The 24,665-nt window shown below is 46.4% G+C and overlaps 1 protein-coding gene across 1 annotated transcript in view; it reads left to right on the top strand.

The window, feature by feature from the left end:
- The window catches only part of LOC311124903 (receptor-type tyrosine-protein phosphatase F-like), a gene marked incomplete at its 3' end in the record, with an annotated part of 48,113 nt that overhangs the window by 18,136 nt on the left and 5,312 nt on the right, over positions 1 to 24,665 (top strand). Inside the window, exons 3-6 of the mRNA XM_084199000.1 lie at positions 17,752 to 17,894; positions 18,196 to 18,322; positions 22,046 to 22,191; positions 22,456 to 22,697. Coding sequence (XP_084055126.1) covers positions 17,752 to 17,894; positions 18,196 to 18,322; positions 22,046 to 22,191; positions 22,456 to 22,697 — 658 coding nt within the window. The remainder of the gene's footprint in view (positions 1 to 17,751; positions 17,895 to 18,195; positions 18,323 to 22,045; positions 22,192 to 22,455; positions 22,698 to 24,665) is intronic.

Here is a 24,665-nt window from a genome sequence, read left to right on the forward strand (position 1 = left end):
TCTCTGTCAACCTGTCCTTGTCTACCTGTCTATGTCAACCTGTCTCTGTCAACCTGTCCTTGTCAACCTGTCTCTGTCAACCTGTCCCTGTCAATCTGTCTCTGTCAACCTGTCCTTGTCAACCTGTCTCTGTCAACCTGTCTCTGTCAACCTGTCCTGGTCTTCCTCTCCTGCCTGTCTCTTGGCTTGCACCCACCTGGTCTTGTCCTGCCTGTCCCTTGGCTTGCACCCACCTGGTCTTGTCCTGCCTGTCTCTTGGCTTGCACCCACCTGTTCTTGTTCTACCTGTCCCTTGGCTTGCACCCACCTGGTCTTGTTCTGCCTGTCCCTTGGCTTGCACCCACCTGGTCTTGTTCTGCCTGTCCCTTGGCTTGCACCCACCTGGTCTTGTTCTGCCTGTCCCTTGGCTTGCACCCACCTGGTCTTGTTCTGCCTGTCCCTTGGCTTGCACCCACCTGGTCTTGTTCAGTGTAATTCATTGCTACTGTTCAGCATATAGCACATGGTTTACTGTGTCGGATTTACGGCGAATCCTCCCACTGATCTCTCTCTCGCTCTCCACACCCAGTCAATGTCATATTCACTACTATATAGCTAATACAGGTATTCATTTACTACCCCTCGCCTCCGCTCTTTTTATTTCACCTTTATTTAACCAGGTAAGCCAGTCCGGGTTTGGCCGGCGTAGGCCGTCATTGTAAATAAGAATTTGTTCTTAACTAAAGGTAAAAAGGTAAAAATAAATAAAAATAGATGGGAAGTGTCCCAAATGGGAAGTGTCCCAAATGGGGAGTGTCCCAAATGGGGAGTGTCCCAAATGGGGAGTGTCCCAAATGGGGAGTGTCCCAAATGGGAAGTGTCCCAAATGGGAAGTGTCCCAAATGGGGAGTGTCCCAAATGGGGAGTGTCCCAAATGGGGAGTGTCCCAAATGGGAAGTGTCCCAAATGGGAAGTGTCCCAAATGGGAAGTGTCCCAAATGGGAAGTGTCCCAAATGGCACCTCATAGTGCCCTGGTCAAAAGGTAGTGCACTATGTAGGGAATAGGGTGCCATTTGAGACGTAGCCATGGAGGAGAAACAAAGCCCTGTAGCTGTAGTCTCAATCAGCCCCTTTGTCAGACAGTCGTTCAGATCCAAGGCCCTCGGGTTTTATGTGTTGACCAGAGGAGAACGACTGCCCCCTCTCATTGAAGCTCTGAAGTGCTGCAGGCTGTTGTATTCAGAAAGCAGGATCCCCGTTATAGTCAATGGGAAAATGGCAATCTTCGTGGTCAATATTCATGTAAATAGATATATATATTTTTTTAAAGACAATCATGGAACCAATCATTGCTTGTATTATACCAGATGTATGTGCTGATTATTTTAAAATCGAACACAGAATAAGTAATATATTTGGTTCATCCCCGGGACCACCCATACACAAAAAAAATTTATGCACGCATGACTGTAAGTCGCTTTGGATAAAAGCGTCTGCTAAATGGCATATTATTATTATTACTATTATTATTATTATTATTATTTAGTTGCTAATAGCAGCCCGCAGTACCCCGGTCGGCCTTCATCTTAAGTTACTCAATGAGTGGGGGCAGTTGTTTTCCCCTGGTCGTTTCCCCTGGTCGTTTCCCCTGGTCGCAGCCTGCAACTACACGTCCACAAATGCACCATTTGTGACTTCACATAAGAATGAATAATGTGATGTCATCGATGGGTTTGTCCATTTCTATATAGGGTCCATGGTTCTATCTCAAAACTGACTGAAAGGATCCTTCTCAGTGTCATCCTGAGTGGAGAAGAGGATATTGTTATAGAGGAAAAACAGAAACTCAACTCTCATGTTGGAGACACAGTCCTGTCTACCACATCACATGGACCTCATGTTAGAGACACAGTCCTGTCTACCACATAGACATCACATGGACCCCCGTGTTCAACAGAGACTGGGGTACAAGGCCCTATATAGTGCTGGGCGATATATCAAATTAATTTGATTAATTTGAATGTATGTTTTTTGCACGATATTCCAAATGCCTGTATCGCAGAATTGAGTTTTTGTTGTGTATTTTTCCGCTTTCATGAGCGTTCATGTCCGTTTGTTCTCATGTTGTCTTTTTGGTCTCGTCTCCTTCGCTCCTTCTGTGCTGTGTGCACCTTCCCATTTACACCAGAGATCTGGATATAATGACCAGATGCTCATGTCTCCGCCCTAGTTGGGAAGGCAGGCGACAAGCTTAGGTCCAAATTAAATGCATATAAAAACGCATTGGGCATATTTTTTGGACAGATTTTGGGCGAGAGTGAAACCTCTCACTTCCCCTCTTTCTCCCAGGCCCCTCCCCCCTACCGCTCACAACAACGAAGATGAGAGATCACTTCTTCCTCTCTGACAAGCGGGTTCAACTCGCTATTTGCATTTGAGGTTTGGGTCCAACAGAATCGGTCATATGGACACCGAAACACATGGAGACATTATTTTACTGTAATAGAGGAGAAGTTGACCTTTTGAACCATACACCGTTTATGTTTTAACTCCTCAAATTCCGAGTAGACACTACTAAAACGGATGTACCAATGAACATTCATTCTGGAAAATGTACGCTCAGTTTGTCACGCGCGCATTACGGTACAAAGTATCGCTAGCAGCATTTTAGTCAATAAAGATTGTTACACTAGCTGTTTAGTCTGTGTTTTATAAAAGTGCAATGAGCATAAAACAATTATATAAGGAATTGGCAACTCGATCTCATTCTGAGAAATAAGGTAGGCCACCTGATTTCAACATCTGAACAAAGTGGACAGGCTAGCATGCTGTTCAAATAGCTGGAGACGGACAGAAGGGTGTGTTCATAACAATTCAACTGTTTTGCCTCGTTAGCTGAGTTCAAAGCTTGTGAAGTTATACCTAGATCCATGTTGGCTAAACTTGAAATATAAAAGATCAGCTGGCTACTCACTAGGACGTGGGCTTGTGCTTGAGAGATTGTTTATGAGACCTGTGTTCATTTTCTATCATGCCTGCTACATTATTAGTGAATGTGCATTATTAAAAAGGGCATTTGTGTAGACAGACCCGAAAGCCAGATCGGTAACTATTGCAAAAAAATCAGGTACAACTATTTTGATAAAATAATTAAATTATTAGTGGGTCTTATGGTTGTGGAAGGCTTATAGTTAGCCTGGGTATAATTTCACAAGCCCTAAATTCATTAGATTATTGCTGACTGTTTGAAATGTAGTATATTTGACCTTTAATTGTATAACAAAGCTTATTTAGAGAAAACATTTAAAAGAAAATTGAGATATATATTGTGAATCGCCCATAAATGTGAAAATTAGATTTTTAGGCCATATCGCCCTATCCCTATAGCTATAGTTTCAATCAGTTCTTTGTCAGACATTAATTTATTCTGATTTATATGTGTATCTCAAAAGGGACTCAAAAGATCCACTTCAATGTTTCTCCTTGTAAAGGGGGGGGGGGGGGACCAAAGTTCCAGTCCCACTCAATCAGCTCCTTGTCAGACATTGAGAATAAATATCCGACTGGTTTTTAATTGTATCTCAGCCGTGACTCACTCAAATGATTTAAAAAAAAACAGGAATCGATTGACTTGGTCTTTGAATTGAATAGGACTTCAACTGACACCATTTATCAGCTAGTGAAGGCGTCGTTTAGGTTTCAGGGGCATTGCCTCAACAAATTTGGGATTGCATCCCAAATGGCACACTGTTCTCTACATAGTGCACTACTTTTGATCAGAGCACTGGGAAAGTATTCAGACCCCTTGACTTTTTCCACATTTTGTTACGTTACAGCCTTATTCTAAAATGGATTACATTGTCCCCCCCAGTCTGAGGTCCTGAGTGCTCTGGAGCAGGTTTTCATCAAGGATCTTTGCTCCGTTCATATTTCCCTTGATCCTGACTAGTCTCCCAGTCCCTGCCGCTGAAAAACATCCCCACAGCATGATGCTGCCACCACCGTGCTTCACCGTAAGGATGGTGCCAGGTTTCCTCCAGACGTGATGCTTGGCATTCAGGCCAAATATTTAAATCTTGGTTTCATCAGACCAGAGAATCTTGTTTATCATGGTCTGAGAGTTCTTTAGGTGCCTTTTGGCAAACTCCAAGCGAGCTGTCATGTGCCTTTTACTGAGGAGTGGCTTCCGTCTGGCCACTTTACCATAACGTCCTGATTGGTGGAGTGCTGCAGAGATGGTTGTCCTTCTGGAAGGTTCTCCCATCTCCACAGAGGAACTCTGGAGCTCTGTCAGAGTGACCATCGGGTTCTTGGTCACCTCCCTGACAATTTCTTCTACCTCATGGCTTAGTTTTTGCTCTGACATGCACTGTCAACTTTGGGACCTTATATAGACAGGTGTGTGCCTTTCCAAATCATGTCCAATCAATTTAATTTACCACAGGTGGACTCCAATCAAGTTGTAGAAACATCTCAAGGATGATCAATGGAAACAGGATGCACCTGAGCTCAATTTCGAGTCTCATAGCAAAGGGTCTGAATACTTGTGTAAATAAGGCATTTCCGTTTTTCATTTGTAATAAATGTGCAGAAATGCCTACAAACCTGTTTTCGCTTTGTCATTATGGGGTATTCTGTGTAAATTGATGAGGACAAAAATTTATTTAATCAATTTTAGAAAAAGGCTGTAACGTAACAAAATGTGGACAAAATGAAGGGGTCTGAATACTTTCAGAATGCACTGTATAGGGAACAGGGTGCCATTTTGGAGGTATCTATGATCGGCCCTCAGCGTGGTACAGAGTTATTGTCTGTCTTAACAGAATCCCCATGTTACCCTGCAGATAGACTTTCCAGCAGGCAGCCAGCTTGTTCTGTTCAGATATTGATTGAAGGAGCAGGTTCCTGCTATCCTGAGTTTCCTCAGGCACAGTGTCATGACTGGTGTGTTTATAGCTCTCTAACAGCTCGCTAGCAGGCAGGGAGACGGGGAGGGAGGAAGAGGAGGAGGGGACGGGGAGGGAGGAAGAGGAGGAGGGGACGTGGCAGGGAGACGGGGAGGGAGGAAGAGGAGGAGGGGACGTGGCAGGGAGACGGGGAGGGAGGAAGAGCAGGCAGGGAGACAGGGAGGGAGGAAGAGGAGGCAGGGAGACGGGGAGGGAGGAAGAGGAGGAGGGGACGTGGCAGTGGTTGCATCCAGACATACAGTACCAGTCAAAAGTTTGGACACACCTGCTCATTCAAGGTTTTTTAAAATTATTTTTTACTATTTTCTACATTGTAGAATAGTTGTGAAGATATCAAAAACTATGAAATAACACATATGGAATCATGTAGTTGTCAGGGACGTGTAGAAATGGTGTGGTGTGGAATCAGGTGCAGAAGCAGATTGATAGTCCAATAATCTTTACTGGAAAGTGCGAGGCAATAATCCAAAAACAGCCAGAGGCGAAACGCACACAGGCGTAAATACAAGCGCGCATAAACAGGCGCGCAAAACTCTTCTCAACCGAGAAGTAAGCAATACAGTGGAGGCGTACCAAACACAGGTACGAAATGACACCTAACACGAAACAATTACACACAACACTACACTAACAACAAGGAAACTAAATAGGGTGCTTAATTAGACATAACACAAGACAGGTGTGGCTAACAGACAAAACTAGTCAAACAGAAAACATAGAGCGGTGGCAGCTAGTACTCCGGAGACGACGACCGGCGAAACCTGCCCGAACAAGGAGGAGGAGCTGCCTCGGCCGAAACCGTGACAGTACCCCCCCCTTGACGCGCGGCTCCAGCCGTGCGCCGACTCCGGCCTCGGGGACGCCCAGGAGGGCGCGGCGCCGGGCGCGTAGGATGACCACGATGGAATTCGGTCATCAGGGACGGATCCAGAATATCCCTCCTCGGCACCCAGCACCGCTCCTCCGGACCGTACCCCTCCCACTCCACGAGATATTGGAGACCCCCCATCCGGCGTCTGGAATCCAGGATGGTCCGAACAGTGTACGCCGGAGCCCCCTCGATCTCCAACGGGGGCGGAGGAGTCTCCTCAATCTCGAAGTCCTGGAGTGGACCAGCTACCACCGGCCTGAGGAGAGACACATGGAATGAGGGGTTAATATTCTTGTAATCAATAGGTAGTTCTAACCTGTAACACACCTCATTCAATCTCCTCAGGACTTTAAAAGGCCCCACAAACCGCCGACCCAGCTTCCGGCAGGGCAGGCGGAGGGGTAGGTTTCTGGTTGAGAGCCAGACTCGATCTCCAGGTGCGTACACTGGCCCCTCACTGCGGCGTAGGTCGGCGCTCGTCTTTTGTCGACGTATGGCACGCTGCAGATGGACATGAGCAGCGTTCCACGTCTCCTCCGAGCGCCCTACCCACTCATCCACAGCGGGGCCTCGATCTGGCTCTCATGCCACGGTGCCAGAACCGGCTGATACCCTAAGACACACTGAAAAGGGGTTAGTCTAGTGGAGGAGTGGCGGAGAGAGTTCTGTGCCATCTCGGCCCAGGGCACATATCTCGCCCACTCCTCCGGCCGGTCCTGACAATATGACCTCAGAAACCTACCCACATCCTGGTTGACTCTTTCGACCTTCCCATTGCTCTCCGGGTGGTAACCCGAGGTAAGGCTCACCGAGACCCCCAAACGTTCCATAAATGCTCTCCAGACTCTGGAGGTAAACTGGGGGCCTCGATCAGACACTATATCCTCGGGTACCCCGTAATGCCGGAAGACGTGAGTAAATAGAGCCTCAGCGGTCTGTAGGGCAGTAGGAAGACCCGGCATGGGAAGGAGCCGACAGGCCTTAGAGAACCGATCCACAACGACCAGGATGGTGGTATTCCCCTGAGAGGAGGGAAGATCGGTAACAAAATCCACCGATAGATGAGACCAGGGTCGCTGTGGAACGGGCAGGGGCTGTAATTTACCCCTGGGCAAATGTCTGGGTGCCTTACACTGGGCACATATTGAGCAGGAGGAGACATAAACCCTCACATCCCTGGCTAATGTTGGCCACCAGTACTTCATACTAAGGCAGTGCACCGTCCGGCCAATACCCGGATGTCCAGAGGAGGGCGACGTGTGAGCCCAATAAATCAACCGATCCCGGACCTCGAGCGGAACGTACGTCCGACCCACCGGACACTGTGGAGGACTAGGGTCGGTACGTAACGCCTGCTCGATCTCCTCATCGACCTCCCACACCACCGGTGCCACCAGACACGACTCCGGTAGTATGGGAATGGACTCCACGCACCTCTCCTCCGCGTCATACCGGCGGGACAGAGCATCTGCCTTCCCGTTCTGGGACCCAGGGATGTAAGTGATCTTAAACACAAACCGGGCGAGAAACATAGTCCATCGAGCCTGGCGAGGATTTAGTCTCCTAGCGGCCCGAATATATTCCAGGTTACGGTGATCGGTCAGAATAAGGAAAGGGTGCTGAGCCCCCTCAAGCCAATGCCTCCACACCTTTAGGGCCTGGACTACGGCTAACAGCTCCCTGTCCCCTACGTCATAATTCCGCTCCGCCGGACTGAGCTTCTTAGAATAAAAAGCACAGGGGCGGAGCTTAGGTGGTGTACCCGAGCGTTGAGATAGAACGGCCCCAATACCGGCCTCGGACGCGTCTACCTCAACTTGAAACGGTAAAGTGGGATCCGGGTGCGCCAACACCGGAGTCGAGGTAAACAGGTCCTTCAGTCTCCCAAAAGCCCTGTCCGCCTCAGCCGACCACTGCAAGCGCACCGGACCCCCCTTCAGAAGAGACGTAATGGGAGCTGCCACCTGTCCAAAACCCCGGATAAACCTCCGGTAGTAATTCGCAAAACCCAAAAACCGCTGCACCTCTTTAACCGTCGTTGGGGTTTGCCAATTACGCACGGCGGACACTCGGTCCACCTCCATTCTCACCCCTGACGCAGACAACTGGTAACCCAAAAAGGAAACTGACTCCTGGAAGAACAGGCATTTCTCAGCCTTGACATACAGGTCATGCTCCAACATTCTCCTCAATACCCTGCGCACCAGGGCTACATGCTCGGCCCGAGTAGGGCTGTACACCAGAATATCATCGATGTACACCACCACTCCCTGCGCCTGCATGTCCCGGAAAATTTCATCTACAAACGATTGGAAGACTGATGGAGCATTCATTAACCCATATGGCATGACGAGATACTCGTAATGGCCGGAGGTAGTACTAAATGCTGTCTTCCACTCATCGCCCTCCCTAATGCGCACCAAATTATATGCGCTCCTGAGGTCCAATTTTGTGAAGAACCGTGCCCCGTGCAATGACTCCGTCATAGTCCCAATCAGCGGAAGTGGATAACTATATTTAACAGTCACCTGATTGAGACCGCGGTAGTCAATACACGGACGCAGACCTCCATCCTTCTTCTTCACAAAAAAGAAGCTCGAGGACGCGGGAGAAGTAGAGGTCCGTATGTATCCCTGTCTCAGAGACTCGGCAATGTAAGTTTCCATTGCCCTTTTCTCCTCCTGTGACAAAGGATAGACATGGCTCCGCGGAAGCGCGGCTCCTGTCTGGAGGTCTATCGCACAATCCCCCTGTCTATGAGGTGGCAATCGTGCCGCTCGGGTTTTACTAAACACGAGTGCCAAATCCTCATACTCAGGAGGAATGTGCAGTGCGGACATCTGGTTCGGACTCTCCACCGAGGTCGCCCCTACGGAAACACCCAGACATAACCCCTCACACTGAGCAGACCACCCTTTAAGAGCCTTCTCTCGCCACGAAATAGTAGGATCATGGGTAGTCAACCAGGGAAGCCCCAGTACCACCGGATACGCAGGAGAGTCAATCAGATAGAGTTGAATCATCTCCTCATGACCCCCCTGCGTCATCATCCTAAGTGGCGCTGTGAGCTCCCCAATCCACCCAGATCCTAACGGACGACTATCTAAGGCATGTACGGGGAAAGGCTTATCGACTGGAAGGAGGGGAATCCCTAACTTAAAAATTCCCAGCTGCGCCTGAATCGACTAGCGCCTTATGCTGGGAACGAGGTGCAACCTGTGGAAAACAAACAGGTAATGTAAAGTGGACGACAGAAAGCTCTGGGTAAGTAGGGCGCCTACTCACCTGGGAGAACTCCCCACTGTATGGCCTGCCATCTCCCCCCTCAGGGAACCCTCCCCAGCACCTAGCCGCGGTGTGCCCTCCGCGGCCACACTTGGTGCAGGAGACTGCTCCCCTCGGGTTCCTTCCTCTTTTCGTTCTAGCGCCAGCCCCTCCGAGCTCCATCGGACTCGGCTCGGAGGTGCTGGAGGGTGGAATGGGAGGCCCCCATCTGGGACGCCCGCGGGTCGTGAGTAGGTTGTCCAGACGAATAGCCATGTCCACAAGCTGGTCAAAAGTTAAAGTAGCGTCCCTACACGCTAACTCCCTGCGGACGTCCTCCCTAAGGCTACACCTAAAATGGTCTATGAGGGCCCTCTCATTCCACCCCGCGTCAGCCGCTAGAGTCCGGAACTCCAGTGCGAATTCTTGAGCGCTCCTCATCCCCTGTCGGAGGTGGAATAGACGTTCCCCCGCCGCTCTTCCCTCTGGTGGATGGTCAAAGACCGCACGAAAACGGCGGGAGAACTCCGCATAGGTGACTGTGGCGGAGTCTATTCCCCTCCATTCGGCGTTGGCCCACTCCAACGCCTTGCCGGTGAGACAGGAGATGAGGGCGGAAACGCTCTCGTATCCCGAGGGCGCCGGGTGTATAGTAGCCAGGTAGAGCTCCACTTGCAAAAGGAAACCCTGACACCCGGCAGCGGAGCCGTCGTACGCCCTCGGGAGCGAGAGCCGAATCCCACTGGGTTCCGGTGGATGAGTAGGCAGGTTCTCTGGTGGTGATGGAGCGACCGGTGGGGCTGTGGGAACACCGCTGATCTCCCAGCGCCGAAGAGTGTCCATGACGCCCTCCAACGCGTGCCCGATCCGATTGATGCGATGTTCCTGTCCCTGGAGACGGTCCTCCACGCTGTCGACTTGTGCTCCTGCTGATTCCATCGAAGTGGTGTGTAATTCTGTCAGGGCCGTGTAGAAATGGTGTGGTGTGGAATCAGGTGCAGAAGCAGATTGATAGTCCAATAATCTTTACTGGAAAGTGCGAGGCAATAATCCAAAAACAGCCAGAGGCGAAACGCACACAGGCGTAAATACAAGCGCGCATAAACAGGCGCGCAAAACTCTTCTCAACCGAGAAGTAAGCAATACAGTGGAGGCGTACCAAACACAGGTACGAAATGACACCTAACACGAAACAATTACACACAACACTACACTAACAACAAGGAAACTAAATAGGGTGCTTAATTAGACATAACACAAGACAGGTGTGGCTAACAGACAAAACTAGTCAAACAGAAAACATAGAGCGGTGGCAGCTAGTACTCCGGAGACGACGACCGGCGAAACCTGCCCGAACAAGGAGGAGGAGCTGCCTCGGCCGAAACCGTGACAGTAGTAACCGAAAAAGTGTTAAACGAATCACAATATATTTTATATTTGAGATTCGTCAAATAGCCACCGTTTGCCTTGATGACAGCTTTGCACACTCTTGCCATTAGTATTAGTATTAATATATAGACAGACCAGTTAGTATTAATATACAGACCAGTTAGTATTAATATACAGACTGACCAGTTAGTATTAATATACAGACCAGTTAGTATTAATATACAGACTGACCAGTTAGTATTAATATACAGACCAGTTAGTATTAATATACAGACCAGTTAGTATTAATATACAGACCAGTTAGTATTAATATACAGACCAGTTAGTATTAATATACAGACCAGTTAGTATTAATATACAGACCAGTTAGTATTAATATACAGACCAGTCAGTCTTAATATACAGACCAGTTAGTATTAATATACAGACCAGTTAGTATTAATATACAGACCAGTTAGTATTAATATACAGACCAGTTAGTATTAATATACAGACCAATTAATATGAATATACAGACCAGTTAGTATTAATATACAGACCAGTTAGTATTACTATACAGACTGACCAATTAGTATTAATATACAGACCAGTTAGTATTAATATACAGACCAGTTAGTATTAATATACAGAGAAGAAGAGAAACAAATAAAAGTCACATTTGATCCATCTCCATGGTGACTGGAGCAGGGGTAGTATTCTCCTGGGGAGACAGGGAGACGCACGGTGTGTGTGGACAGTAAAGAAGCGCATTAGGGGAAACAAGCAGTTTAAATTCATCCGTAACTGGTATAGGCTGGTAGTCAGGGTAGTCGTTAGTTATACAGTATAACTGGTATAGGCTGGTAGTCAGGGTAGTCGTTAGTTATACATTATAACTGGTATAGGCTGGTAGTTAGGGTAGTCGTTAGTTATACAGTATAACTGGTATAGGCTGGTAGTCAGGCAGTCGTTAGTTATACAGTATAACTGGTATAGGCTGGTAGTCAGGGTAGTCGTTAGTTATACAGTATAACTGGTATAGGCTGGTAGTCAGGGTAGTCGTTAGTTATACAGTATAACTGGTATAGGCTGGTAGTCAGGCAGTCGTTAGTTATACAGTATAACTGGTATAGGCTGGTAGTCAGGGTAGTCGTTAGTTATACAGTATAACTGGTATAGGCTGGTAGTCAGGGTAGTCATTAGTTATACAGTATAACTGGTATAGGCTGGTAGTCAGGGTAGTCGTTAGTTATACATTATAACTGGTATAGGCTGGTAGTCAGGGTAGTCGTTAGTTATACAGTATAACTGGTATAGGCTGGTAGTCAGGGTAGTCGTTAGTTATACAGTATAACTGGTATAGGCTGGTAGTCAGGTAGTCGTTAGTTATACAGTATAACTGGTATAGGCTGGTAGTCAGGGTAGTCGTTAGTTATACATTATAACTGGTATAGGCTGGTAGTCAGGGTAGTCGTTAGTTATACAGTATAACTGGTATAGGCTGGTAGTCAGGGTAGTCGTTAGTTATACAGTATAACTGGTATAGGCTGGTAGTCAGGTAGTCGTTAGTTATACAGTATAACTGGTATAGGCTGGTAGTCAGGTAGTCGTTAGTTATACAGTATAACTGGTATAGGCTGGTAGTCAGGGTAGTCATTAGTTATACAGTATAACTGGTATAGGCTGGTAGTCAGGGTAGTCGTTAGTTATACAGTATAACTGGTATAGGCTGGTAGTCAGGGTAGTCGTTAGTTATACATTATAACTGGTATAGGCTGGTAGTTAGGGTAGTCGTTAGTTATACAGTATAACTGGTATAGGCTGGTAGTCAGGGTAGTCGTTAGTTATACAGTATAACTGGTATAGGCTGGTAGTCAGGGTAGTCGTTAGTTATACAGTATAACTGGTATAGGCTGGTAGTTAGGGTAGTCGTTAGTTATACAGTATAACTGGTATAGGCTGGTAGTCAGGGTAGTCGTTAGTTATACATTATAACTGGTATAGGCTGGTAGTTAGGGTAGTCGTTAGTTATACATTATAACTGGTATAGGCTGGTAGTTAGGGTAGTCGTTAGTTATACAGTATAACTGGTATAGGCTGGTAGTCAGGGTAGTCGTTAGTTATACATTATAACTGGTATAGGCTGGTAGTCAGGGTAGTCGTTAGTTATACATTATAACTGGTATAGGCTGGTAGTCAGGGTAGTCGTTAGTTATACATTATAACTGGTATAGGCTGGTAGTCAGGGTAGTCGTTAGTTATACATTATAACTGGTATAGGCTGGTAGTCAGGGTAGTCGTTAGTTATACAGTATAACTGGTATAGGCTGGTAGTTAGGGTAGTCGTTAGTTATACAGTATAACTGGTATAGGCTGGTAGTTAGGGTAGTCGTTAGTTATACAGTATAACTGGTATAGGCTGGTAGTCAGGATAGTCATTAGTTATACAGTATAACTGGTATAGGCTGGTAGTCAGGGTAGTCGTTAGTTATACATTATAACTGGTATAGGCTGGTAGTCAGGGTAGTCGTTAGTTATACATTATAACTGGTATAGGCTGGTAGTTAGGGTAGTCGTTAGTTATACAGTATAACTGGTATAGGCTGGTAGTCAGGGTAGTCATTAGTTATACAGTATAACTGGTATAGGCTGGTAATCAGGGTAGTCGTTAGTTATACAGTATAACTGGTATAGGCTGGTAGTCAGGATAGTCATTAGTTATACAGTATAACTGGTATAGGCTGGTAGTCAGGGTAGTCGTTAGTTATACAGTATAACTGGTATAGGCTGGTAATCAGGGTAGTCGTTAGTTATACAGTATAACTGGTATAGGCTGGTAGTCAGGATAGTCATTAGTTATACAGTATAACTGGTATAGGCTGGTAGTTAGGGTAGTCATTAGTTATACAGTATAACTGGTATAGGCTGGTAGTCAGGGTAGTCGTTAGTTATACATTATAACTGGTATAGGCTGGTAGTCAGGGTAGTCGTTAGTTATACAGTATAACTGGTATAGGCTGGTAGTTAGGGTAGTCGTTAGTTATACAGTATAACTGGTATAGGCTGGTAGTCAGGGTAGTCGTTAGTTATACAGTATAACTGGTATAGGCTGGTAGTTAGGGTAGTCGTTAGTTATACATTATAACTGGTATAGGCTGGTAGTCAGGGTAGTCGTTAGTTATACAGTATAACTGGTATAGGCTGGTAGTTAGGGTAGTCGTTAGTTATACAGTATAACTGGTATAGGCTGGTAGTTAGGGTAGTCGTTAGTTATACAGTATAACTGGTATAGGCTGGTAGTCAGGATAGTCATTAGTTATACAGTAAAACTGGTATAGGCTGGTAGTTAGGGTAGTCGTTAGTTATACATTATAACTGGTATAGGCTGGTAGTCAGGATAGTCATTAGTCATACAGTGTAACTGGTATAGGCTGGTAGTTAGGGTAGTCGTTAGTTATACATTATAACTGGTATAGGCTGGTAGTCAGGATAGTCATTAGTTATACAGTATAACTGGTATAGGCTGGTAGTCAGGGTAGTCATTAGTTATACAGTATAACTGGTATAGGCTGGTAGTTAGGGTAGTCGTTAGTTATACATTATAACTGGTATAGGCTGGTAGTCAGGATAGTCATTAGTTATACAGTATAACTGGTATAGGCTGGTAGTTAGGGTAGTCGTTAGTTATACAGTATAACTGGTATAGGCTGGTAGTTAGGGTAGTCGTTAGTTATACAGTATAACTGGTATAGGCTGGTAGTTAGGGTAGTCGTTAGTTATACATTATAACTGGTATAGGCTGGTAGTCAGGGTAGTCGTTAGTTATACAGTATAACTGGTATAGGCTGGTAGTCAGGATAGTCATTAGTTATACAGTATAACTGGTATAGGCTGGTAGTCAGGGTAGTCATTAGTTATACAGTATAACTGGTATAGGCTGGTAGTTAGGGTAGTCGTTAGTTATACATTATAACTGGTATAGGCTGGTAGTCAGGATAGTCATTAGTTATACAGTATAACTGGTATAGGCTGGTAGTCAGGGTAGTCGTTAGTTATACAGTATAACTGGTATAGGCTGGTAGTCAGGGTAGTCGTTAGTTATACAGTATAACTGGTATAGGCTGGTAGTCAGGGTAGTCGTTAGTTATACAGTATAACTGGTATAGGCTGGTAGTTAGGGTAGTCGTTAGTTATACAGTATAACTGGTATAGGCTGGTAGTCAGGGTAGTCGTTAGTTATACATTATAACTGGTATAGGCTGGTAGTCAGGATAGTCGTTAGTTATACAGTATAACTGGTATAGGCTGGTAGTTAGGGTAGTCGTTAGTTATACAGTATAACTGGTATAGGCTGGTAGTCAGGGTAGTCGTTAGTTATACAGTATAACTGGTATAGGCTGGTAGTTAGGGTAGTCGTTAGTTATACATTATAACTGGTATAGGCTGGTAGTCAGGGTAGTCGTTAGTTATACATTATAACTGGTATAGGCTGGTAGTCAGGGTAGTCGTTAGTTATACAGTATAACTGGTATAGGCTGGTAGTTAGGGTAGTCGTTAGTTATACAGTATAACTGGTATAGGCTGGTAGTCAGGGTAGTCGTTAGTTATACAGTATAACTGGTATAGGCTGGTAGTCAGGATAGTCATTAGTTATACAGTATAACTGGTATAGGCTGGTAGTCAGGGTAGTCGTTAGTTATACAGTATAACTGGTATAGGCTGGTAGTTAGGGTAGTCGTTAGTTATACAGTATAACTGGTATAGGCTGGTAGTCAGGGTAGTCGTTAGTTATACAGTATAACTGGTATAGGCTGGTAGTCAGGGTAGTCGTTAGTTATACAGTATAACTGGTATAGGCTGGTAGTTAGGGTAGTCGTTAGTTATACAGTATAACTGGTATAGGCTGGTAGTCAGGGTAGTCGTTAGTTATACATTATAACTGGTATAGGCTGGTAGTCAGGATAGTCATTAGTTATACAGTATAACTGGTATAGGCTGGTAGTCAGGGTAGTCGTTAGTTATACATTATAACTGGTATAGGCTGGTAGTCAGGGTAGGCGTTAGTTATACATATCGTTAACAGGATAGAACAGTATATAATGTTGATAGTTTATTGTCCATGAGTGTGGGTTATACACGGTTAAAACAGTTCTAGTTTTATAGTGTGTAATCTGCAGTGTGGCAGCCCACAGCAAGGCTGTGCTAATGTCACAACTGCCTTTTCTCTCTCAAACTCAGGCCTGTCAACATTTAGCTGCCAACTTGCCTCTCTTCCCTGTCACATATGAGATACTTTCAGCTCTGCTATTTGTGTCGACTAAAAGTCACACGTACAAAATACGTGACAGAGAATGAATAGCGCTAGCTGCTATTTCTCTTAGAGATAGAAACGTTGACTTGGATAAAGCTTTATTTATACAGAAAACAACAGTTCATATGTAAATGGTTCTGTTCTGTTTATTCTCTGGCAGTTAACTATTCACTACTGCTGCATTCAAGCTCTCTCTCTGTGTGTGTGTGTGTGTGTGTGTGTGTGTGTGTGTGTGTGTGTCTGTGTATGTGTGTGTGTGTGTGTGTGTGTCTGTGTATGTGTGTGTGTGTGTGTGTGTGTGTAGATAGTAGCTTCTATTCCCTAGCGACCACGTCAACAGGCGCTCTCTGTCTCCATGGGAACCCCTTTTTAATGTCAGCTTATCTGCACATCAGAGCCTCACAAAGAGAGGAGAGAGAGAGAGAAAGAGGGGGAGAGAGAGAGAAAGAGGGGGAGAGAGAGAGAAAGTCAAACAATGCATCTCCACAGGGTCTCAAAGAGTCTCAGAATGACGTAACTCTCTCTCTCCGCTCTCAGCGCCGTTTGACACACTGTCAAAGGGGAACAGATATAGATCTAGTCTAGTAGAGTGTTATTCAAATCAAAGTGGCATATTTAAATACATTCCCCCTTTTTATAAGGAGCAAAACAAAAGGTTTATATTGCAAAGTTTTACCAACAAATGTTGTCTGAGTGCTGCGTAACTCGGAACAACTCCAAATCACTAGAATCACAAGAAGATGCTGTTTCTTTATTGGTTATGCTTCTCACCTGTTGGATCGTGGTCGAAAAGTGATCAGCCTCACACATTAGATTCATTACATTTGACATTTTACACGTTAGTCATTTAGCAGATGCTCTTATCCAGAGAGGCTTACAGTTAGTTCCTTCAGGTGAGACAACCACATATCACAGTCATAGTAATTACATGTTTATCAACAATGTCAGTGCCAGAAGGGAAAGGCAAGGTTTATTTGCATTTTAACTTTATTGTTTTATTACTGGGGGGTGGGGGGGGGGGGGGACTGAGATGTCTTATTTAAGATAATCTTTATTTAGATACTCTAATCACATACTCTCATCTCATCTCATTGAAGATACTCTCATCTCAATTCCTGCTCCTCTTTTCAAGCGTGGTGATGTCAAAGTCACGGTTTATTCCACACAGAACTCTCCCTGTCCCTGACACCCACACTCACCCCTTCTCCTCTCCTCTCCTCTCCTCTCACCCCTTCTCCTCTCCTCTCCTCTCACTCACCCCTTCTCCTCTCCTCTCCTCTCACTCACCCCTTCTCCTCTCCTCTCCTCTCACTCACCCCTTCTCCTCTCCTCTCCTCTCACTCACCCCTTCTCCTCTCCTCTCACTCACCCCTTCTCCTCTCCTCTCACTCACCCCTTCTCCTCTCCTCTCACTCACCCCTTCTCCTCTCCTCTCCTCTCCTCTCCTCTCCTCTCCTCTCCTCTCCTCTCCTCTCCTCTCCTCTCCTCTCCTCTCCTCTCCTCTCCTCTCACTCACCCCTTCTCCTCTCCTCTCCTCTCACTCACCCCTTCTCCTCTCCTCTCACTCACCCCTTCTCCTCTCCTCTCCTCTCCTCTCCTCTCCTCTCCTCTCCTCTCCTCTCCTCTCCTCTCCTCTCCTCTCACTCACCCCCTTCTCCTCTCATCTCCTCTCACTCACCCCCTCCTCCTCTCCTCTCACTCACCCCTTCTCCTCTCCTCTCCTCTCCTCTCACTCACCCCTTCTCCTCTCCTCTCCTCTCCTCTCCTCTCCTCTCACTCACCCCTTCTCCTCTCCCTCACCCCTTCTCCTCTCCTCTCAACACAGAAGTGAAGGCCACACATTTATATCGCCTCCACATCTCCACATCTTGTTGTAACACACTCTCTCTCCTCTCCTCACAGAACAGTATCTGTCCCTGATCTCCTCCACCACTCCACCTCTTGAGATCCCATCTTAACATTCTCCTCTCTCCTCTCCTCTCCTCTTCAGTACGTCGTGTCCCTCCGCGGTTCTCCATCCCACCTACCAACCATGAGGTGATGCCTGGGGGCAGTGTCAACCTGACGTGTGTTGCTGTGGGATCGCCCATGCCCTATGTCAAGTGGATAATGGGAGAAATTGAACTCACCAAGGTCTTTACTTTCACTGTTACTGTTTTGCTGAAACTCTTCTTTACCGTGTTTATTTATTTTTGTATCTGTTTTATTCTGGATTTATTACTACAGCACCTTGAGATGCAGTCTCTGTATGAATTGTGTTGAATTAAGTTTAAAGGAGGGGAAGCATAGAAATAAAGTGCATAGAACGGATTTACCGCTTATCAGACTCGCTTTCAATGCTAATGCTGAAGATCTATTACTTGCATTTCTATCTGAAATATGTCAGGTCAGACACAAAGCTAGATAATGGACCTTTAGGATTCTTCTTATTTAGGAGGATGAGATGCCCATTGGTCGGAATGTTCTGGAGGTGACCATGGTCAAGGAGTCAGCCAACTACACCTGCGTGGCCATATCATCACTGGGCATGATCGAGGCTACCGCTCAGGTCTCCATCAAAGGTGAGGGGTCAAAGGTCACGCTGCGCGCGTGTGTGTGTCTTGCACTCTCTTTTGGCTTTCAGGACATATTTTAGTTAGTCAGGCAGTGTGTGTGTGTGTGTGTGTGTGTGTGTGTGTGTGTGTGTGTGTGTGTGTGTGTGTGTTTGAATCAAGACAACATGCTGGCTAGGTGAGTGGAGGACACAGTGTTTGAGTCCCAAATGGAACCCTATTCCCTATGTGCCCTGGTAGTAGTGCACTATATAGGGAATAGGGTGCCTTTTGGGACTCACCCTATAATGATCTCATGATGAGTAATCTGCTCTGGGACGGGACTGTGTGTTATCACGTACATGACAAGCTGTATCCCAAATCGCACCCTAATCCCAACATAGTGTGCTACTTTTGACCAGAGCCCATATAGGCCCTGGGATACAGCCACTGTGTTCTCTCACGTACACTACAAGTTGTGATGACTGGGAAGTCTGGTTGATGACAAGCCAAGCAGTGTGACTCATTATGGCAGATTGTTATGAGTTTGAGTCGATCAAACAGCTTCCTAGTTTCCACCATAAAGTCAGTGTTGCTGCAACGTGTTTGATGCACCTGTGATCTGATCAAATGGCTATCAGGGCAAATTTTCCTGGGTTCACACACACAAACACACACACCATAAACTGCCTGCAATTCCACCTGACTAACTGAAATTTGGCCTGAAAGCCATAAGAGAGTGAAAGACATTGTAAACATCATTGTAAAATGTTTGACTCACTTTAGATTTGGTAGAGGATCAACTTAGCTTACCCCATGAAGTTATGCACAAACGTGTGGACACACACACACACACACACACACACACACACACACACATACACACATACACACACACACACACACGGTCTGTTGATTGTGAGGTATTTAAGGGAAGGACCCACAGTAGTTGTGGGTATTGGGGCTGGTGAAAAATAAGAGGCTTTCTGAGCTCCACAATATTCTGGTGGCGTGTCTGTGTGTCTGGTCGGGAACATACGTCCGGACTGGGCTGTGGGTGTGTCTGTGTGTCTGGTCGGGAACATACGTCCGGACTGGGCTGTGGGTGTGTCTGTGTGTCTGGTCGGGAACATACGTCCGGACTGGGCTGTGGGTGTGTCTGTGTGTCTGGTCGGGAACATACGTCCGGACTGGGCTGTGGGCGTGTCTGTGTGTCTGGTCGGGAACATACGTCCGGACTGGGCTGTGGGCGTGTCTGTGTGTCTGGTCGGGAACATACGTCCGGACTGGGCTGTGGGCGTGTCTGTGTGTCTGATCGGGAACATACGTCCGGACTGGGCTGTGGGTGTGTCTGTGTGTCTGGTCGGGAACATACGTCCGGACTGGGCTGTGGGTGTGTCTGTGTGTCTGCTCGGGAACATACGTCCGGACTGGGCTGTGGGTGTGTCTGTGTGTCTGCTCGGGAACATACGTCCGGACTGGGCTGTGGGTGTGTCTGTGTGTCTGGTCGGGAACATACGTCCGGACTGGGCTGTGGGTGTGTCTGTGTGTCTGCTCGGGAACATACGTCCGGACTGGGCTGTGGGTGTGTCTGTGTGTCTGGTCGGGAACATACGTCCGGACTGGGCTGTGGGTGTGTCTGGTCGGGAACATACGTCCGGACTGGGCTGTGGGTGTGTCTGTGTGTCTGGTCGGGAACATACGTCCGGACTGGGCTGTGGGTGTGTCTGTGTGTCTGGTCGGGAACATACGTCCGGACTGGGCTGTGGGTGTGTCTGTGTGTCTGGTCGGGAACATACGTCCGGACTGGGCTGTGGGTGTGTCTGTGTGTCTGGTCGGGAACATACGTCCGGACTGGGCTGTGGGTGTGTCTGTGTGTCTGTGTGTCTGTGTGTCTGTCAGGGTTTCCGTTAGCCGGTAATAGCCGGCTTTTGGCCATATATTTTATTTTTATAGAAAAGCCGAAGAATAAAAAAATTGGCACCAGAGAAGAAGAACCATTTTTTTTTTTTATGTAGCCTAGACCTACTGGTTGAATGGATATGGGATCTGTCCTACAGCTATCCCAGAGCCTAGACCTGCTGGTTGAATGGATATGGGATCTGTCCTACAGCTATCCCAGAGCCTAGACCTACTGATTGAATGGATATGGGATCTGTCCTACAGCTATCCCAGAGCCTAGACCTGCTGGTTGAATAGATATGGGATCTGTCCTACAGCTATCCCAGAGTCTGTTTGGGCTATTTAATAATATTATAATAATACGCCATTTAGCAGACGCTTTTATCCAAAGCGACTTACAGTCATGTGCGCGTACATTTTTACGTATGGGTGGTCCCGGGGATCGAACCCACTACCCTGGCGTTAAAAAAGCGCCGTGCTCTACCAATTGAGCTACAAAGGACTGTCTCAACAGAATTTCCCTAAGTAAATTGAATTAAATTGTCAACATGATAGATCCTAATTAGCCTACTCCTGTCTATACAGAAATAAATGAAGTCATTCAAAATAGAGGCTACTAGAGCATGATTTGGCCACAGAGGATCGTTAGCTTCCCCTTAGCCTTCAAAACAAAAAAAATGATTTGTGAATTGTTTTAAATCGCATTGCCTACAGTTGGAAGGAAAGGCAGCCCGAACAATTTGGACAGCGCGCTCAGCAAATACCAAATAGATGATTGTTGAGTTGCGACTGTCAGTGAAAAGTGGAGAGGCCCAGCCAGGCATATCGCAATATTTCAATATTTCATCATCTTTTCTTTGAAAAAACAGTGATTGAGTTAATCACGTTACGCACCCAATGCATATGGGTCTGGTACATTTCTCAAATGTCCGGTCAATTAAAATGCTGCTGGTCAAATGTCCAGTCACACATTTTCAGAACGGAAACCCTGGTCTTCATGTGTGACCTGACCATCCCTCTCAGTCCCTGCCAGGGCCCATAGGGTATTATATAGGGTATAGGGTGGGGCCCATAGGGTATTATATAGGGTATAGGGTGGGGCCCATAGGGTATTATATAGGGTATAGGGTGGGGCCCATAGGGTATTATATAGGGTATAGGGTGGGGCCCATAGGGTATTATATAGGGTATAGGGTGGGGCCCATAGGGTATTATATAGGGTATAGGGTGGGGCCCATAGGGTATTATATAGGGTATAGGGTGGGGCCCATAGGGTATTATATAGGGTATAGGGTGGGGCCCATAGGGTATTATATAGGGTATAGGGTGGGGCCCATAGGGTATTATATAGGGTATAGGGTGGGGCCCATAGGGTATTATATAGGGTATAGGGTGGGGCCCATAGGGTATTATATAGGGTATAGGGTGGGGCCCATAGGGTATTATATAGGGTATAGGGTGGGGCCCATAGGGTATTATATAGGGTATAGGGTGGGGCCCATAGGGTATTATATAGGGTATAGGGTGCCATTCGGGACACAGAGAACGTCAGGGTCATTTATATAGTCTGTGCTGCTGGACTCTGTTAACATCGTAATAGATAGACTGACTCTTTTTCTTTGTTGTTGTCTGTCATTTTCTCTCTCTCTCTCTCTGTTTCTCTCTCTCTCTCTCTCTCTCTCTCTCTCTCTGTCTCTCTCCCTCTCTCTCTCTCTCTCTCTCTCTCTCTGTCTCTCTCCCTCTCTCTTTCTCTCTCTCTCTCTGTTTCGCCATATCCCTCTCTCTCTCTCTCTCTCTCTCTCTCTCTCTCTCTCTCTCTCTCTCTCTGTTTCTCCATCTCTCTTCCTCCAGCCCTCCCCAAGCCCCCAACCTCTCTCATAGTGACTGAGACCACAGCCACCAGTGTGACTCTCACCTGGGACTCTGGGAACCCTGAACCTGTGTCCTTCTACATGATTCAGTACCGGCCTAAAACCACCTACACGGGCTTCCAAGAGGTAGGTTCCAATGGTTCACTGGGTTACAACATGGTTAGGGTTGCAGAATCCCCGGTCACTTTCCCCCAAATTCCCAGGTTTTTCAGAAATCCTGGTTCGAGGACTCCAGATGTCCTGCTTTTTCCCTTCCTGATTCTGGGAAACCTCCAACCGGGATTTTGCAACCCTAAACACGGTGCTAAAGTAGAAACAGCAACGTTGATTAGTTCTGTAAGTAGCTTTGGATGGAAGTGTTCGCTAAATAACCATATTATGATATTGCAGGTGGACGGAGTAGCTACCACCCGTTACAGCATCGGCGGGCTCAGCCCCTACTCAGAGTACGAGTTCCGCGTGATGGCGGTGAACAACATTGGGCGTGGGCCGCCCTCTGACCCGGTAGAGACCCGTACGGGGGAGCAGGCTCCCTCTTCACCCCCACTGGCTGTCCAGGTCCGCATGCTGTCTGCCTCCACCATGCTGGTCCAATGGGAACCACCAGAAGAACCTAACGGACAGATCAGAGGGTAAGACGAGAAAGGAATATGTCTCATGTAGGCTTAATGAAGGATTCCTAGACACTTCATAGCATGTGAATATGAATGCGTCCCAAATGCTAATCCCTATATATACAGTGAGGGGAAAAAAATATTTGATCCCCTATTGATTTTGTACGTTTGCCCACTGACAAAGACATGATCAGTCTATCATTTTAATGGTAGGTTTATTTGAACAGTGAGAGACAGAATAACAACAAAAAAATCCAGAAAAATGCATGTCAAAAATGTTATAAATTGATTTGCATTTTAATGAGGGAAATAAGTATTTGACCCCTCTGCAAAACATGACTTAGTACTTGGTGGCAAAACCCTTGTTGGCAATCACAGAGGTCAGACGTTTCTTGTAGTTGGCCACCAGGTTTGCACACATCTCAGGAGGGATTTTGTTCCACTCCTCTTTGCAGATCTTCTCCAAGTCATTAAGGTTTCGAGGCTGACGTTTGGCAACTCGAACCTTCAGCTCCCTCCACAGATTTTCTATGGGATTAAGGTCTGGAGACTGGCTAGGCCACTCCAGGACCTTAATGTGCTTCTTCTTGAGCCACTCCTTTATTGCCTTGGCCGTGTGATTTGGGTCATTGTGTCATGCTGGAATACCCATCCACAACCCATTTTCAATGCCCTGGCTGAGGGAAGGAGGTTCTCACCCAAGACTTGACGGTACATGGCCCCGTCCATCGTCCCTTTGATGCGGTGAAGTTGTCCTGTCCCCTTAGCAGAAAAACACCCCCAAAGCATAATGTTTCCACCTCCATGTTTGACGGTGAGGATGGTGTTCTTGGGGTCATAGGTAGCATTCCTCCTCCTCCAAACACGGCGAGTTGAGTTGATGCCAAATCCCTCAATTTTGGTCTCATCTGACCACAACACTTTCATCCAGTTCTCCTCTGAATCATTCAGATGTTCATTGGCAAACTTCAGACGGCCCTGTATATGTGCTTTCTTGAGCAGGGGGACCTTGCGGGCGCTGCAGGATTTCAGTCCTTCACGGCGTAGTGTGTTACCAATTGTTTTCTTTGTGACTATGGTCCCAGCTGCCTTGAGATCATTGACAAGATCCTCCCGTGTAGTTCTGGGCTGATTCCTCACTGTTCTCATGATCATTGCAACTCCACGAGGTGAGATCTTGCATGGAGCCCCAGGCCGATGGGAGATCGACAGGTCTTTTGTGTTTCTTCCATTTGCGAATAATCGCATCAACTGTTGTCACCTTCTCACCAAGCTGCTTGGCGATGGTCTTGTAGCCCATTCCAGCCTTGTGTAGGTCTACAATCTTATCCCTGACATCCTTGGAGAGCTCTTTGGTCTTGGCCATGGTGGAGAGTTTGGAATCTGATTGATTGATTGTTTCTGTGGACAGGTGTCTTTTATACAGGTAACAAGCTGAGATTAGGAGCACTCCCTTTAAGAGTGTGCTCATAATCTCAGCTCGTTACCTGTATAAAAAGACACCTGGGAGCCAGAAATCTTTCTGATTGAGAGGGGGTCAAATACTTATTTCCCTCATTAAAATGCAAATCAATTTATAACATTTTTGACATGCATTTTTCTGGATTTTTTTGTTGTCATTATGTCTCTCACTGTTCAAATAAACCTACCATTAAAATTACAGACTGATCATTTCTTTGTCAGTGGCCAAACGTACAAAATCAGCAAGGGATCAAATACTTTTTTCCCTCCCTGTATATATAGTGAACTACTTTTGACCAGAGTCATATGTGCCATTTGGGGTGCAGCCTATGTCTTATGAAGGCTTAATGATAGATGTTCAGAAGGTATTCATACCCCCTTGACCTATTCCACGTGTTGTTGTGTTCCAGCCTGAATTCAAAGTGGATTGGACTGATTTTGTTTTTCTCGCATCCCATCTACACACAATACGCCATAATGACGGAGTCAAAACATGTTATTAGAAACGTTTGCAAATGTATTGAA

This window comes from Coregonus lavaretus, assembly GCF_964263955.1.
Source record: "Coregonus lavaretus genome assembly, contig: HAP1_SCAFFOLD_2826, whole genome shotgun sequence".
Lineage (NCBI taxonomy): Eukaryota > Metazoa > Chordata > Actinopteri > Salmoniformes > Salmonidae > Coregonus > Coregonus lavaretus.